The sequence below is a fragment of the Octopus bimaculoides genome, chromosome 18 (assembly GCF_001194135.2).
Source record: "Octopus bimaculoides isolate UCB-OBI-ISO-001 chromosome 18, ASM119413v2, whole genome shotgun sequence".
NCBI classification, from domain to species: Eukaryota; Metazoa; Mollusca; class Cephalopoda; order Octopoda; family Octopodidae; genus Octopus; species Octopus bimaculoides.
The window spans coordinates 31,052,346-31,070,742 of NC_068998.1; the positions used below are offsets into that span (position 1 = coordinate 31,052,346).

The 18,397-nt window shown below is 35.7% G+C and overlaps 1 protein-coding gene across 1 annotated transcript in view; it reads left to right on the forward strand.

Annotated features, from left to right (window-relative positions):
* The first annotated feature begins 3,041 nt into the window (after positions 1-3,041).
* The window catches only part of LOC106880484 (coatomer subunit beta), a 191,565-nt gene continuing 176,209 nt past the window's right edge, over positions 3,042-18,397 (forward strand). Inside the window, exons 1-4 of the mRNA XM_014930433.2 lie at positions 3,042-3,169; positions 4,935-5,164; positions 6,034-6,203; positions 14,762-14,876. Coding sequence (XP_014785919.1) covers positions 3,079-3,169; positions 4,935-5,164; positions 6,034-6,203; positions 14,762-14,876 — 606 coding nt within the window. The 5' untranslated portion in view covers positions 3,042-3,078. The remainder of the gene's footprint in view (positions 3,170-4,934; positions 5,165-6,033; positions 6,204-14,761; positions 14,877-18,397) is intronic.

Genomic DNA, 18,397 nt, shown 5'->3' on the forward strand with positions numbered 1-18,397 from the left:
AATTAAAATTAAATTGAGCTTTACAGATTAAAATATATATAATATATAGTTTTAGGGAAAAGAAGCAAGTTCCAAGAACTCATCGATGAAAATCCACTATCACATATAGAAAAATTAATAATTAAAAGCACAATAAATTAGTATAATATAAAGTAAATATCATATGATATTTACTTCGTATTATATTATACTAATTTATTGTGCTTTTAATTATTAATTTTTCTATATGTGATAGTGGATTTTCATCGATGAGTTCATGGAACTTGGTTCTTTTCCCTAAAACTATATATTATATATACATATATATACATGAGTAATAATGCATCCTTTCATGTTCATGTTGCTAAATTGTCAATGAAATGCAGGCGACTCACCGGATGGATTCTCAGGACATTTAGAACAAGAGATCAGGAAACCATGATGGTCCTCTGGAGGACACTTGTCCTAAGCCATTTTGACTATTGCTCTCAGCTATGGTCACTAACCAGTGTCAAATTAATCTCAGAACTTGAGGCAATCCAATGAAGCTACACGAAGAAGATAGCCTCTATGCAGCATATAAGCTATTGGGAAAGACTCAAGAGATTAAGATTCTATTCCTTAAAGCGTAGGCGAGAAAGATATGCCATAATAGACATCTGGAAGATCCTCGAAGGAATTGTCCCAAACTTTGGCATCGAAAGTTACACAAATAAAAGAACTGGACGCCATTGCATAGTGCCAAGGACTCCAAATTTGCCATCAAGATGTAGGACAAGATACTGCAATAGCCTGGGCTTCAGAGTTCCACAGCTCTTCAATATCCTCCCGAAGGACCTGAGAGACCTGCATGGGGTGGATGTAGGTGTCTTCAAGATGAGGTTGGACCTCTTCCTGTCAGGTGTCCCAGATGAACCAACTTCGCGGCAGAAGGTGCAGATGAGGGCAGCTGCATCAAACTCTCTCATGCACCAAATGTCGATTTCAATTTCACTTGCCTCAACAGGTCTTTGCAAGCGAAGTTTAGTGTCCAGTGAAGGAAAGGTAAGGTACACATAAGTGGGCTGCTACACCCACGTGCACACTCACTCTCGGAGTGGTTGGCGTTAGGAAGGACATCCAGCTGTAGAAACTCTGCCAAATCAGATTGGAGCCTGGTGTAGCCATCTGGTTTGCCAGTCCTCAGTCAAATCGTCCAACCCATGCTAGCATGGAAAGCAGACGTTAAACGATGATGATGATGATGATGATGATATATATCCTAACTTAAACATTCCTTGTGTTACATGTGCTATGAGTCAAAGCAATTGCATTTTTGTGAAGTAGAGTTTGGTGATATCTATAAAAGTATAATTGTTATATGGGACCCATTTTTATTAAGCTTCATAGTTGGATAGAAGACAACATAATACTTTTTAATCATCTGAAGCCTGATTTTCCAGAAGTTGAAGGGCTAGGGAAACAAAAAGAAAAGCAGGGTAAGCTCCAATCTCAGAGACAGCAAAATGCCATGGTGACATGACCATTTAGAAGTAAAACTTCAGTTTGATACAACCAGGCAAGCCCGCTTGAGGGAACAAGACACCAGAGTCTAAAGCCAATAGATAAGTCCGCTTGAGGAAACACGAGACACCAGAGCAGAAACGATGGAGGTTGGAGTCTCGAGCCAATAGAAAAGCCTGCTTAAGAGAACTGGTGTTAACAGAACAACTTCAAAATAATGCAGCCCGAAATGCCTGCTCCAGAGAACAGGGAACATCAGAGCAACTACAAGTCAGGTTGGAATTTAAACCTTTTTGTTGTGAAAAGTGACTGTTTGCCTTTAACTGCAATCTGACACGTGGGAACTATGATAGATGCCTCATAAATACATATGAGTTCAGTACAGACTGGGGCAAAGGCCAGGTGACTGCTAGTGTGTGTGTGTGTGTGTGTGTAGATTTATATATAGATTTTTGTCAGTAAAAACCTGAAATTCTTTGAGCAGAAAATAATGGGTTTACCTACAAGATGGCAACTGTTTGACCTGTGCTGAGCTGTTACTTAACAGGATTAAAAATTTTCACAAACAGGGCATGCTCTGGTGCTTCTCTGATGTGAAAAACTTTGACCAAGGCCAAAAGTTTAACAGGATAAATAACAGATGGTTATGTGTAGTTCCTAATGATCTCCCCAGAGTGATGCACACTAAGTTTCCAGCAAATATAGTTCTTGGAATTTATGCTGTTAGATACAATGAGGTGCTGCAAACAGTTGTTTAGCCCTGGATGAATGAAGACTGCAATGGAAGGCCAGATGTGTTTCAACAAGACTCTACCTTCTCACAAAGCCAAACTTGTAGCCTTCAAACTCAACATGGACTACTACATTTGGAATGTTGTGAGGATTATTGATATCCTCACAATACCATAGCTTCACTGAAGGCCTCATTGTCAAGGTGATGTCTGAAGTGAATAAAGGCCATTTAATGCAGGCATGTTGATGATTCCGGTTCATTGAAGCTGAAGATTGATTCATAGAATAATCTTATAAGAAAGCTTACGAATAAGTGCACAATTTTTTTCTTCAAGTACATTTGGTTTTTGCTAGATTAGATTTGTTTTATTAAATTTCCAAATATGTCCTCAAATACATTTCAAATCCTGCACGTACTTTATTTACAGTAATTGTGTCATTATAATTTGATATATGTTATTTATGTTGCTAACTATTAAAAGTTTCTTGATAATTTTAGGGTTTCCCTATAAACAAATTTTATAGAAAACCTTGAATTTGTTTTCCACAATGACTTGAGTACTGTGTTTCTTTTAGTCTTTTAATATTAACTATGTTGAATTAAATATATCTGTATCTAATTCTCAGCTCTATCAAACTAAATTTCAGTGATAATTCATATGATAATTGCCCTATGTTTAAGGAAACATTTGTCATTCAGCTCTAAAACACATAATCCATAGGCAAATATGCACATATATAGATTATCATGGTAAATACTTATAAACTTGCTTAAAAAAAACAAAAAAACAAAAAAAAACTGTCAGGTATCTTTGCTGAAGCTATCATTGTTTTGATATTGTTCATTAATTCCAGGGGAAAGCCATGTCACTGGCAGAACAAGCATCATATACTCTTATCAATGTACCAACAGATGCTGAACCACCTTCTGAAATGCAACTGAAACAAGAACTGGGTAAGGTTTTGCTCTATCATGTTTTATGATGCATTTTATGATGACTAGAGAGACTGCATGTATCAGATGTGTGATGAATGTGGCAATGGAGGTAATAACAGACGAGATATGATGCATATGTATCATATATTGCAGGTGTAGCATAGAACCTGTAGTATTTGAAGAGACTGTAGGTATGTTATATGACAGACAATAAATGTGAAGGCTCAGAAGACAGTGACTGGAAACAAATGAGTTAAATATATTTTCAAAGTAGTTGAGAAACCTGAGGTATGCCAGCAGTAGTAATGTATCTGTTGATATATGCATACAATATTGATAAATGATACATTCTGAGTTTAAAAAATGATACAAAATAGAAGAAGAGTGTGCATAATATGATATAATGAAGAAATGGCATACATTTGTTATATTAAAATTTATATTTGATTTCATGTGATAAGATAGATTGTATGAAATATGTTGTATTGCAAATTATTCCAATCAATTCCAACTCAGAAAATATTTTTCTGATAACAACTCAGTGTGTATGTCTGTACAAATTAAAGGAGTATAACTGAATGGTAACAAAAAGAAAAGATTAAAAAGTATGTTTCTTCAGTGGGACAGTTAAAGCCATAAATATAATGACTTTCACATTGAAGAAACAAGATACTTTCTTGTATTTGGTAAAGAATAAGATGTGTCAAAATGCAAATCTTTGAAAGAGAGAATGGCAGAATGTTTCAAATTTACTAAGGTGGCGAACTGGCAGAAATGCTGGGTGAAATACTTAGCTGTATTTTGTCTGTCTTTATATTCTGAGTTCAAATTCTGCCGAGGCCGACTTTGCCTTTCATCTTTTTGGGGGTCAATAAATTAAGTACCAGTTGCATCCTGGGGTTGATCTAATTGACTGGCCCCCTCCCCCAAAATTTCAGGCCTTGTGCCTAGAGTAGAAAAGAATGCTTCAAATTTACCATTTACTTCTTTTATGAGGGAAATTTCAAAATAACTGACAGAGCAGTGTCACTATAGAACTTAGAAAGGTTACAGGTACAGTCCACATTCACCTCAGACTAAATTATTATATTAAAAAAATTGTTAACATTTAGCGAATTTAGGCAATGCACAGAGAGGAGTAATTATGAAAGTCTGAAGCTAATACCCTAAATAAAAATAGACTGCAGCTTGTTTTTTGAGCCACACAATAAAACTTGTATTTTGGTGAAACAGCTGTTTTTACCAATCTACATTTGACTTCTGATACAATCCTACACAGTACAGTAAGAAAAGTATGTATGAATAAACAGTGTACTGGAGCAATTTGTCAAGTCTGAAGGTGCTAAAAGTAGGGTCAGCAGGAAGTTCTGTGAGGTATTAACTTACAGTTAGGAGTCCACAAAACTCAGTTATGAGGGTTTTTATCATTATTATTATTTTACTTCTTGCAATAAATGAGTGTAGAAGTTAACACCTAAAAGGAAAATATTTGCTTGCCAAAAATCTAGTTTCCATTGTAGAATCTGATGAAGAATAAAATAAAAGAATTTCAACATATTGGCAGAGTAAGTTTGAGTTAAAACTTGATATTTTTTCATTTTACCAGTCACAAGAGTAATAGTTAACTTAGTAAACTAGATTAAGGTAAGAAATAGGTATTTGCTAAAACTGGAAAAAATATATAATACGTGATTGTAGCAATATTTGAATTTAAAGTTTTAAGAAAAATAAATTATTAACCCTGGACTTTCTAAATTATCCTTTTTGTCATTGGCATTTTCAGAGAAGGGCGATGTGAAGACAAAGATCAGTTCTTTGAAGAAAACCATTCAAATGATTCTAAATGGGGAGAAAATGCCCTCACTATTAATGACCATCATCCGTTTTGTGATGCCATTACATGATCACACCATAAAGAAGTTGTTACTGATATTCTGGGAAGTAGTGCCAAAGTGCCATCCTGATGGTAAACTTCTACAAGAGATGATTCTAGTCTGTGATGCTTACAGAAAGGTGAGTTGGTTTAGTTTGCACAGTGCATGAATGCACATGTGCATCCATCATCTGACCAATTTATTTTGTGATTTATTACATACATTTGTTAAAAGTTTGTTCAGTTTCATTTCTTCCTTTTTCACCCCACTTTATTTTTGAGTTATGTTTTACCTTATTTTTATTTCTGTAGTAATGAGCCAAACTTCATTATCATAATTTCACATGACGACATATAAGTTTTTTATCTATCCACAAATTTTTTGTCTCTATCAGATTTTTAAAATTTCTAATTTTGTGGCAGAATCAGGACTTACACTTTTTAAAATTCAGATTTAAAGTAAAATTATTTTCTAGATTAAAATCTAAAAATGTAAAAATTATTTTGCACAGTTTCAATCTCAACTTGTTATTATATTTAATTAATTAAAATTGTCTTTTAATTGTGTAACTTGCTAAACTATCTCTTCCCTCTGGATCTACCTATAGTTTAAGACCACTACCATATTCCTCATTAACCTTCACACATCTCTTGCTCCTTGCCTTGACCCAAGATGAAAACAACTGCCCATAAATCTTTACCCTCTTTCCTCTTTAATTATCTTTTACATACCCTGTCTTCAGGTTGAAAAGCACTGTCATTATGCTTAATTAATCCTCACTTGAATTTTGTATTCACTCTCTAACTAGATTGAGAATCACTGCCTTCTTAACTTAACCCTAAATGTTTTTTCTTGCATTGCCTTTCCTGTTTGTGATACATTTTAATGATAGTCTACTCCTATTTATCTTCCATGTACCTTTTCAAATAGGATAGTGTTGTTCATATATTTCATTAAATCTCTGAAGGCTACCAACTGCTACACTTTCCACTACATTGTGTTTTGTAGGACCTTCAGCACCCTAATGAATTTATTCGGGGCTCCACCCTTCGTTTCCTTTGTAAACTGAAAGAGCCTGAGCTATTGGAGCCTTTGATGCCTGCTATCCGTCAGTGTCTTGAGCACCGACACTCCTATGTACGACGCAATGCTGTGCTCGCCATTTATACTATCTACCGGTCAGTATGCATTAATTTCCTCTTTCTCTCCAATTATTTTTTGTTTTTTTTTGCTGTGACTTCTCTTTTACTTCTCATCTTCCTTTGTTTTCTTTTTCATTCTGCATCTTCCACATCTTCTTTCTCATTCTTTGACTCTCCATTCACTCCTCTGTTCCCTTTGTCTTTTGTCTTACATTATCTGTTTCCTCTCCTTTTTCTTTTTCTCTTTCTATCTTTAACAATAAAAATTTTAGTTAACAATCATTATTTTCCTAGGTCTATTTTTAGGCTTTGTTTTTAACTGAAGGGTTATATATCTTTGAAACTGCTGTTAGCTTGGGCATTGTTATAGTAGGGACTGCTTTATCAAATATTTTCTTTGAAGAGGATAGATTAGATGTTGGCTTTCAGGTTTTTAAACACTATAGTGGGGTAACAGAACTTTATATATGCAAGCTTAAATATTTGATAAGTTTAGGTACCATAAACCAAAGAAAAACCTAAGATACATAAATAAAAAGTCTAATCACTGACCCTCTGTCATAAAATGAATTGTGAACAATCAAATACCTAGACTTTCGGCAAATTAAATGATATTTAACTCACATGCACATTATTACAATGTAACATTAGCTAGGGCACATTATACTGAGAAAATCAAATATATACCTAATGATAATTTTATTAATGTATATAGCACAAATAATGATAGCACTAAACCATACTTTGGTTGAAGAAATTATAACCACGAAATAGAGGGAAAGCAACACAATAAAGAAAACTAAAATAGGAAATAGGGCTAATTTAAATATTAATTATAAGATTACCTGGAATTCCTTAGGTAGTGGCCCTATCATAGATTATACAAGTCATTATAGATCAAACAAAAAGTATAAAAAATATGTACTGTTTTGTGGTATATTCCAATCTTCAGATTACATGGTTGCAAGGGATGGCATTTTCCTAAATCTAACAAATATCAGAAAATCTTTAACAGGCTTACAGTGAAATTATTGTATACAACATCTAATAATTCAGAATATTGCTTCATAAACTCAGTAATAGAAAGGTAAAGCAGGAGATAACTAATGCGATTAGTGGAGAGTAATGATAGAAATAATCCTTTTAATAATAATTGTGATAGTAAGAAGAAAGTAATAAAGCATGTCCAAATAATTCTGATAAAAATAATAATATAGGCTGTAAAGTTTCCTTCTCGAGGCATAGTGATTCATAAGGGCCAATTTCCTTGTTTCCATGGTGTATTTCTATGGTTTCCATAGAATGTCAGTCCGTTGCAGGATTATTCACTTTTGTCAGCTGGAGCAACAGGAAATGAAGTGCTTTGCTCAAGGACAAACCATGTGTTGCCCAGTCCAGGAATCAAAGCCACAATCTTACGCACCTCCACTAATATAGGCATTGGCAAATATGATATAAGTGATAATCCAAATGCTAAAAGTCTTAATAATAGTACTGGAAACAGCAACAAGGATAGTAAAGAAGGGTGTATTGAGAGCACTAATAATAACTGCAGAAGCAATAAAGGTAAAATTAGAAATAGAAGTAAGTCTGGTTACAACTGATTAGGAAAGTGTGATAAGGAATTGTAGTTTCAAGGATGGGAACATGTCCTCTGCAAAATGAATCCTTTTGGAAGAATGTAATGTACAAATGTACAATGAGAAGGCTAGCAGATGCATCTGTATATATTGGCACAACTACTGATTCTTTCAAAAGTCAATATCAAAACTATATTGCATAATATAGAAACATGAGTAAAAGACACTGCACATCATTCGTTGACCTGGTCTGGAAGCCTAAGGTAGGTAGAATGCAATACATCACCTGAATGGAAACAAAAAAATGCATATCCGTATAATACTTTCTCAAGATTTTACAATGTCTGTTCCAAGGAAGCCATATGCATTTTAATGGATGCAGATAAACTGGTGAACTAGTACTCCAAAAGACTTATAAAATGCAACCACTGGCTAAGATGTTAATTTTCGCTGTTTTATAAAAACAATTTACACTTGAAACTTTATTCATCAAACCTGCTTCAGTCTTTCTTTCTCTATCATATGTATGTATTTGATTCAGATTTTAAAAAATATAGCTGTATATATAGCCATGGCTAGGCATGGCTGTGGGGTAAGAAGCTTGCTTCTCAACCACATGGTTCTGGGTTCAGCCCCTTGGGAAAGTGTCTTCTTATATAGCCTCAGGCCAACCAAAGCCTTGTAAGTGGATTTGGTAAACAGAAACTAAAAGAAGTCCATCATATATAAACATCATCATCATTTAGCATCCATTTTCCATGCTGGTATGGGTTGGAGGGTTTGTCAAAGAGCTGGTCAGTCGAGAGCTGCCCAGACTCCAATTGTTTGTTGTGGCATGGTTTCTACAGCTTGATGCCATTCCACTTAACAGAGTGTACTGGGTACTTTTTACATGCCACCAACATAGGTGTGTTTATGCAGCATCAGCATGGGTATGTTTATGCAGTAGCAGCACGGGTGCTTTTATGCGGCACCGGCACCTGTAGGTGTGGAAGACAGCAATTTTATTTAGTTTAACGCGTCTTACCAAGTATAGCAAATCCCCACATCTCCTGGTCCCTTGTCATTTCCTCAGTGGGGCCTAATATCCAAAGATCCTTTCTCACTACTTCGTCCCATGTCTTCCTAGGTCTACCCCATAAGTACCCTCCACAATTAGAGCTCCACAGTTCTTTATGCAGCTGTCTTCATTCATACACATCAGACAAAACTAGCACAGAGTTCTCTTTTGCCATTAAGTAACCTGACACTTTTTTTTTCCTTTTGTCTGTTTATGTATTTTGTATGTCACTATATCTATGGGTTTAGTTGTGTCAGTAAACTGTTGAAAATGATGTCTTTGGGTATACATTATCACATTGAGTGAAATGATGATAGGATCTAACAAAGGACTTATTTAAACAATCACCTGAGGAAGTGCATTTTACATCTTCGATGAATGATAATGATTACACACCGCGCTGTAAAAATGTGTTGAAACAACTGTAGCTTCTTACTACATATTCTATTTTACTCATATGTCTGTATATTACATTATGTTTTATTCTATTTAACTGTATCTCTAAATGACAATGATGGTGACATATCATTTCATTTCATTTCTGTTTTTAATTAAAGCAGTTTGAATGTGTGCAAGAAGTGTACATATGTGCTTATACAAATAGATATATGCATGTATGTGGAGGCGAAATGGCCCAGTGGTTAGGGCAGCGGACTCGCGGTCATAGGATCGCGGTTTCGATTCCCAGACCGGGCGTTGTGAGTATTTATTGAGCAAAAAACCTAACACGAGGCTCCGGCAGGAGATGGTGGCGAACCCTGCTGTACTCTACCACCACAACTTTCTCTCACTCTTTCTTTCTGTTTCTGTTGTGCCTGTAATTCAAAGGGTCAGCCTTGTCACACTGTGTCATGCTGATTATTCTCGAGAACTACGTTAAGGGTACACGTGTCTGTGGAGTGCTCAGCCACTTGCACGTTAATTTTACAAGCAGGCTGTTCCGTTGATCGGATCAACTGGAACCCTCGATGTCGTAAGCGACGGAGTGCCAACAATATGCATGTATTTTTCCTTCTTTATTTTACTTGCTTTTATTTCTGTCTTTAGAAATAATAAGTGTGTATATAAGAAGTGCATATATAAATATATATATGTATGTGTGTGTGTTTCATTTTTACATTATTATATCATTCTTTCTTGGCTTTATAATAGAATGTATGTAAAAAGTATATGTATACGAGCATGTTTAGATGAATACAAGTGCATGTGTGTTTTGCATATACACACATTCTTGTATAAATAAATGTGTGGATATATAAAAATATACACACTACATTGTATGTGGGTTACACTTTCAACCCAACATATATTGATATAAACAGTAAAGATAGTAAGAATATTAGTAAGAAGCATATATGTGTGTACATATATAAAACAATATACACTACCTTGTATGTGGATATATGGAAGCATATGTATACAGGGCAGGTAACTTGTTTTTTTTTGTGTTGTTTCAAAAATGCATATATGACCTAGATGGTAATAAATCAACTTTAGACAGAAGCTTGTTTGAGTCCAGAATGAGGCTGGTTGTTTTGTTAAGAGAGATGGAAGGTGATTTAGTTCCTTAGAAGCAAGAAAACAGTTGATAAGTACTGAAATAGTATGGAATTCCTGCCTACGCCTTTCCTACAAATTGAGCAGGCCATTTACCAGAAGGAAATAGGGTTCTATCTGTTTTCTTACTTACTAGAACCTTAATCTTTGCTCAGTTAACCTTAAGGCCCTTAGATTCCAGGTTTTGTTTCCTTACCTGAAATTTTTTTTCTAGCTCTGATATACAATTGGCTATGAGGGCAATATGTGTATGTGTGTGTGTGTATTTATATATATATATATATATATATATATATATATATATATATGTGTGGTCTGATAATAAATATCTAAAGCACGCACAGTGAAGCTGCTTGACACAGATTGACCTTGAACTCTGCTGTGCATGCGCACTAAGTTTACACCTGTGTTTGGAAGTAACGTGATTGTCGCATTGACCATAATGAAGAAAGTTGAGCAGAGAGTCTGCATCAAATTTTGCCAAAAGCTTAGCGATTCCTGTTCAGAGGCCTACACAAAGTTCTTATGTAGCTGAAACCCAAGTGTCTTTTTGGTCGGCTGAAAACAGTATTGACACAAACTTGGCAGACAAGCGTCTCGTACCCAAATCTTCAGTGATGATGGACTGAACTGAACCATAACTAATCTGCACATCCTCTGATAACTCACAAATGGTGATTTGACAACTTTCCCTCACAGCTGCATGCACATCTGTGATGTTTTTCTCAGTTCTGCTGGTTGCAGGTCTCCCAGAATTTTTGTCACTATTGACATTTTTTGGGTCATCTTCAAAATGCCTGAACCACTTGTACACTTGTGTGTGACTCATACACTCCGCTCCATACACTTTCTGCAACTTTGTGTAGGCCTCTGAGCAGGTATTGCCATGACAGCTTTTTTTGTCATGTTACTTCCAAGCACTGCTGTAAACAGAAGTAAGCTAGAATGTTAAAACTTAGAATGCATGCACAACAGAGGTTAAGGTCAAACTGTGTCAAGTGGCTTCACTCTGTGTGCTTTAGCTTCATTACTATGGTAACAGTCTGGATACTTATTAATCAGACCTCCATATATATATATATGGTTATAAATAATGAGAGAGATATAGTATGATAAAATTTATTTAATCATTGGAAATTCTTATTTGACAACAACTGTTTTTCATCTTACTAAAATATGTAGATAATTAAGTTTCTTATATTTTATAATAAGTAGTAAATTAGTTACATGTCTACATTAATATAAACCATCTTTTAATTAATGCAGATGTTAAGCTAGCTCTTTGGGTTAAAAGAAATCTATATTAAAAAATAATCCCTCTAAATAATGTTCAAGAACACAAAGTCAATATTTTTAAAAAGATCCTTAAGAAATATGGAAGACAATATTATTATTGATACAAATTAATATGAGTTTTCTAAAGAAGGGAAGGGTAATTTAGTAAGATATTAAAAAGTAACTTGTAGATAATTTTGGTATAAGAAAAGGAAAATGATATATTTATCGTTAATAACCTCAAGAAAAAAATATAGAGACAATGTTTATGAAATTTAGGTCTTGATATCAACAAGACAAATATGAAATATTAAATTAAAAATTCATGTGCTTTTCAATGAAAAATTGTTACAGTGAGGGTTAGAAAGTTGCAGGCTTCCTTTTAACTCTATTCTTTTACTTATTCCAGTCATTTGACTGCAGTCATGCTGGAGCACCATCTTGAATCTTTTTAGTCGAATGACTCAATCCCAATACTTACTTTTTAAGCCTGATCTCTTTTGCCAAACCACTGAGTTACATGGACATAAACACACCAACACCAGTTGTCAAGCAGTGATGGGGGGGAGGGGACAAACTCAGACACAAAGATACGCACACAAATATATACACGTATATATTGGGTTGTCTGGAAAGTTCATGATGATTTTTAAGGGAAATTAAAAGACAAAACAAAATTATGCCATTAAATATTTATTCAACTAAATATGAACCATTTTGTTGCACAACCTTTTTCCACCTTGCTTTCAACTTAAAGATTCCATCTTCGCAGAATTTTGGTGGTTTCTTGGCAAAGAACTTATTAAAGTGGATTTTTATGTCTTCCAAAGAATTAAAATTTTTACCATTGAGATTATTTTGCAAGGATCTGAATAAATGAAAATCTGAAGGAGCAATATCTGGTGAATATAGTAGGTGGTATAACACATCCCAGAAATTTTTGACGATTTGCTCAAGAAACATGAGGTCTGGCATTATCCTGATGGAAAACAATACTGTTCCTGTTCACCAGTTCTGGGTGTTTGTCTTGAATTGCTGCCTTTAAATCATTCAGTTGCGAGCAGCACTTCTCAGAATTAATGGACTGGGTACTTGGCAGAATCTCATAGTACAAGATTCCTTTCCAATCCCATCAGATGCAGATCATGACTTTCTTAGGATGAAGACCTACTTTTGGGGTAGCTCATGTCGCTTAACCCAGGATCTTTTTCACTGAACGTTGTTGTAAACGATCCATTTCTCATCACCTGTCACAGTTTGCTTCAAAAAGGGTGCATTTTCATTGTGTTTATACAGCAAATCACAGATAGAAATGCAATCCAAAAGATTCTTTTCATTCAGATCATGTGGTACCCAAACATTGTAGTGATTTGAATACCCAAGCTTCACTAAGTGCTCATGGATGGTGGATTTTGATAAATTTAGTGTTTCTGCCAATTCCCACATTGTGTGATGTGGGTTATTCTCAATCAGTGTCTTGATTTGGTCATCATCTGAACTGGGTGTGTCTGCTTGACTGTTTTTCATCAATAAGGCTACAATCACCAACTCTAAACTTAGCGAACCACATTTGTACAATTCTGTCAGCTAAAGCACCTTCACCATACACAGCACATATCTTTTTTGTTGCTTGTGAGGCATTTTTGCCTTTATGGTAATAAAAAAGCATCAAGTGTCTAAAATGCATCTTATAATCTACCATTTTCATAAGGATGCAAAATTTACACGAATTAAGTAATTTTAAACTTTCTTAAGAGATAGTTTGAAGTGTACACTAACCAGAAATGTAAGCGTATTATGTGTCGATAAATTTGACATGTTCTAATGTTTTGGAACATAAACAACTAAAAATCAGCATGAACTTTCCGGACAACCCAATATATACAACAGGCTTCTTTTAGTTTCTGTCTATCAACTCCACTTGCAAGGCTTTTGGTCAGCCCAAGGCTATAGTAGAAGACACTTTCTCAAGTGCCACGCAGTGGGACTGAACCCAGAACCATGGTTGGGAAGCAAGCTTCTTGCCACACCTGCACCTATAAATATACACATATGTCTGTGAAGGTTGAAAGGTAAAGTTGACTCAGCAGAATTTGAACTCAGAATGTGAATACAGATGAAAGCATTTTGCCTGGCATGCTAATGATTCTGCCAGTTTGCTGCCTTCTATGAGAATCTATTGCAGTGCACTCATAATTACACTGACTGAATCAAATTATTTTGTAATATTTAATTATTATTCATACTTTTAGAAATATAGTAATAATTTTAGAGATTACATACATACATACATACATACACACACACATACACACTAAACAAGGTCAATCTATATCATAATGTTTTATCGCACAAACATTAAAGCAAAAGAAAATAGGAATTAATTCCAAAAGTGCCCTGTTTCATAGTTGTTGATTAGAGAGAAGAAAGTGTACAGCTTTTGATGAAGAAGTCACACATTTCACAATAAAACATACTCTTAACTGATTTATGATCTCAACAAGCACACATGTGGCCAAACTAGCAATATCAAGGAAATTTCCGCTTTATATATAAAAATGTGAGCTACCTTGTCTACCTACCTGTCAAATCTTGTTCTCCCTCTGGCACCAGCTGCTCTGAAGGAAATTTTAGAAGGAACCAGTTACTAAACAGTTCAGTTGGCATAGCCATGGCATTGTGGGTAAGAAGTTTGCTTTCCAAGTTCTACTGTGTGGCACCTTGGACAAGTGTTTTCTGCTATAGCCTTGAACCAACCAAAGCCTTGTTTGTGCATTTGATTGATGGAAACTGAGAAAATCTTTTTCTTTATATGTATGCGTGTATAAATATTTGTTTCCTTGTCTAGACATGATGTCATAGTTGTAAATGAGTGTCATTGTCACATATGCAATGTCCTTCATTGCCATTCATCCATGTTAACATGTCTGGTCATGGGAGAAAGATTATGTTACTTGGAAACAGGTGAGGGTTGCAGGTGAGCAGAAAGGGCATCCAGTTGTTAAAAATCTGCCTCAACAATTACCATCCAGCATATGTGAGTGTAGGAAAATGGATGTTAAAATGATATGTCAGGGGGTGTCTGTATCCATAATTATTTCTTCTACTCTGTTCTTTCATAGGAATCATGACTTTCTAATACCTGATGCTCCTGAGCTTATTGCAAAATTTTTAGACGAAGAACAAGACATGTCTTGCCGACGCAATGCTTTCATGATGCTTATTCATGCTGACCAAGTAAGAATTTTTCTATGACGCTTGTATAAATAACCTTTCTCTTACTCAGCAAAAATTCACATCAATCTCTATCCCTCTTTTTCTCTTTCTCTTTTTATGTATGTGTGTGTGTATCATCATCATTATCATCATCATTTAGCATCCATTTTCCATGATGACTTGGGTTGGATAGTTTAACAGGAACAGGCAAGTCAGAAGACTAAACCAAGCTCTGTTATCTATTTTGGCATGGTTTTTTTTGGGTATTACATTAAGATGAATTTTTTAATTATCTGAATGAAAAATACTCTGAAAAGATGACTGGAATGTTAAGAAACTTTTGTCTGTCTGTCAGATATTTTCATTGAGTAAATGACAACAAAAAGTGGTGGTGTGCCACTCTGGTGACCAATTGCAATTACATAAAATATTATAGCTAGAAATATGAATTTCACATCCTTCACACACACACACTCACACACTAAACAAGGTCAATCTATATCATAATGTTTTATCACACAAACATTAAAGCAAAAGAAAATAGGAATTAATTCCAAAAGTGCCCTGTTTCATAGTTGTTGATTATAGAGAAGAAAGTGTACAGCTTTTGATGAAGAAGTCACACATTTCACAATAAAACATACTCTTAACTGATTTATGATCTCAACAAGCACACGTGTGACCAAACTAGCAATATCAAGGAAATTTCCGCTTTATATATAAAAATGTGAGCTACCTTGTCTTTCAAGCTTACGCATGTCCTTGGCTGTCATAACCCATGTTTCACTGCTATGCAGCATGGCTGTTCACACACCGGCATCAAACAATCTGCCTTTCACTCTGAGAGAGAGGCCCTTTGTTGCCAGCAGGGGTAGGAGCTCTCTGAATTTTGCCCAGCTTAATCTTATTCTCACAGCTACACTCTTGGAACATCCACCTCCACTACTAACTTGGTCATCTAGTTAACGGAAGCTATCTACTACCTCTAGCTTGCCTCCCTGGCAGTTGACAGAGTCTATTTTCTGCACATTTTCAACATTTATTGTACCTGCACACCTTCCACGTACAAAAGTTAGTTTCCCTGTTAACCTTCTTCTGATGTTGTTGCACCTTTTATGTGACCGAAGCTTACATTGGATGCATCTTATAGAGTTTCTACCAACACCTTTTCTACTGATTGCACAGGGCCATCTACCTGAAGGGATTTGTGATTTGTCTGCCTTCCTACTTACTATGGCTTAAGTTTTTGCTAGGTTAACTCTAAGGCCCTCTGATTCTAGACCTTGCTTCCATTCCTGAAGCTTCTTCTCTAGTTCTGATAGTGATTCAGCTATAAGAGCAAGGTCATCATCGTAGAGGAGCTCCCAGGAACTGCCTGTCTTGAATTCTTCTGTTATTGCCTGGAGGACTATGATGAACAAAAGGGGGCTGAGCAACAATCCTTGGGCTGAGAACTGATCCTTGGTGAACACCTACTTGTACCCTGAATTCTTCGCTGTACTTGTTGTCCACCCTCACTGTACTGGTAGTGTCCTTGTACAAAGTTTGTACAGCTTTCACCATCTACTTGTCTATCCTTAGTTTCCACATTGACTACTAGATAAGGGATCAGGGGACTCTGTCAAAAGCTTTCTCCAAGTCAACAAAAGCCAAGTACAGAGGTTTATCTTTGGCTAGATATTTCTCCAGCAGTTGCCTTACCAGTTGCTTTTCCCTGGCACGAACCCAAACTGCATCTCATCTAAACTGACTCTCTCCCTAATCAGTTGGGCTATGACCCTCTCCGTGACTTTCATTACCTGATCCAACAACTTGATACCTCTAATTATTTGTATCTAAAGCGTCACCCTTACCTTTGTAGCAGTTGACTATGGTGCTGCTACACCAGTCATTGGGTATGACACCTTCTTGTATCACTTGGTTAACTATACGGGTGACTAGGCTATAGCCAACACTGCCAGATATTTTGATATTTTCCCTGTCTTCATACTCTTAATTACTTTGTCTACCATGGTACTGTCAACTTGGATAGCTAGTCCCTCTGTCACTCGCATACCAATTTAAATTATTCGTTAGATGAAGATGACAACATTTTCCAGTACGACCACAATTTTATTTCAATTCGTATCTAATGGTACACTGTGGTTGAAAAAAGTGCGCCAATACCAACCAATCAGAGTGGTGGACACAACAGGGTCCAAAGATGCGGCTGAAAGCTAGATGTTACCCACTACATCCGCATTCACACGTATATAATTGAGAGAGCAGTATGTATATAATTGAGAGAGCAGTTTCGCTACAGAGCCCCCTACCGGTCATTTGGCACAAGAAAAAAAAACAGAACTAACACATAAGCAAAAAGAAGAGACGAAACAGAACGAAGAAAAAAAAAATATAACGATAACTAGAAAGCGAAGAGGAGGAAGTTGACGTGCTCAACTCCTCCGAAGCTAGTTTGAATGTTTAAAACTACCAGGCTGTATGCACTTGTGTGCTTTGTCTTCAAACTTGGAGTGGTACCAACACAGTCCGGACTTTGACTGTAAGGAACGAGATGCAGAACGACTGCGACTATGCAGAATATTAGCAGCCGAAATTTGGCAGAGCCGAAGAGTTGAGGGATAACCCTAAAGTATCACGTCAGGGTCACCACTTGTAAGAAGATTTCGAATTTATATGATTGCACTGGAAGGGTGCTACACAATTCCTTACATTAACAAAAATTATTCAGAACAAGAAAGCATCCGAACATAAAACACTCTTTATTCTGGTATGTACAAAATGTACAGCTCGGGACAATCAGCAACCATGAACATTTAACACTCTTTGTCCTGGTATATACAAAATGTACAGCTTGGGACAATCAACAACCACGTCTGGTGTAAAAGCAGTAAATTTGGAGTTAATCATTCTTTGTGAAAACAACTTCACAGAAACTCCAGTAACAAACAGAGCTGGTCAAATTCCAAGTGTCTGGGACAGGAGCGTAGGCGAACTGCTCATAAAAACACGTCTGCAATGTTCAGCGACTGCATCTCGAGTCAGACACGCAAAGGACAGGAGAGAAGTTTTTCCTGCTAGTTTTTTTGCGCATGCATGCTGAAGACTCTCAAGATGACATCACTACACTATCTTCGTGGCCCTTCTCTTACCGCTACCCTCTTTTTACTTTCTCTTCCTCACCTCAGTTTCTTTGTTTAACCTTCTCCTCCCTTTCCTTTCTTCTTTCCTTTTTGCCTTTTCTTTTTCTTCATCCTTTTCTTAAACTTGCATATTTATACATATGCAAAGCTGATGTATGTATATGTCTTTGCATACAGTATATGTATTTTATATGCATTTGCATATGTATAGATATGTGTGGATGTTTCTGTGTTTGTACGTAAATATAGTGCCATAATTGTGAGTATGTATGTAATTATATACATCTGTATATTTACTTGTAAGCTGTATATTCGTTATTGAATTTTCTATTTATTTTCGCCCACACTAAGCAAGGTATATATATATATATATATATATATATATATATATATATATAT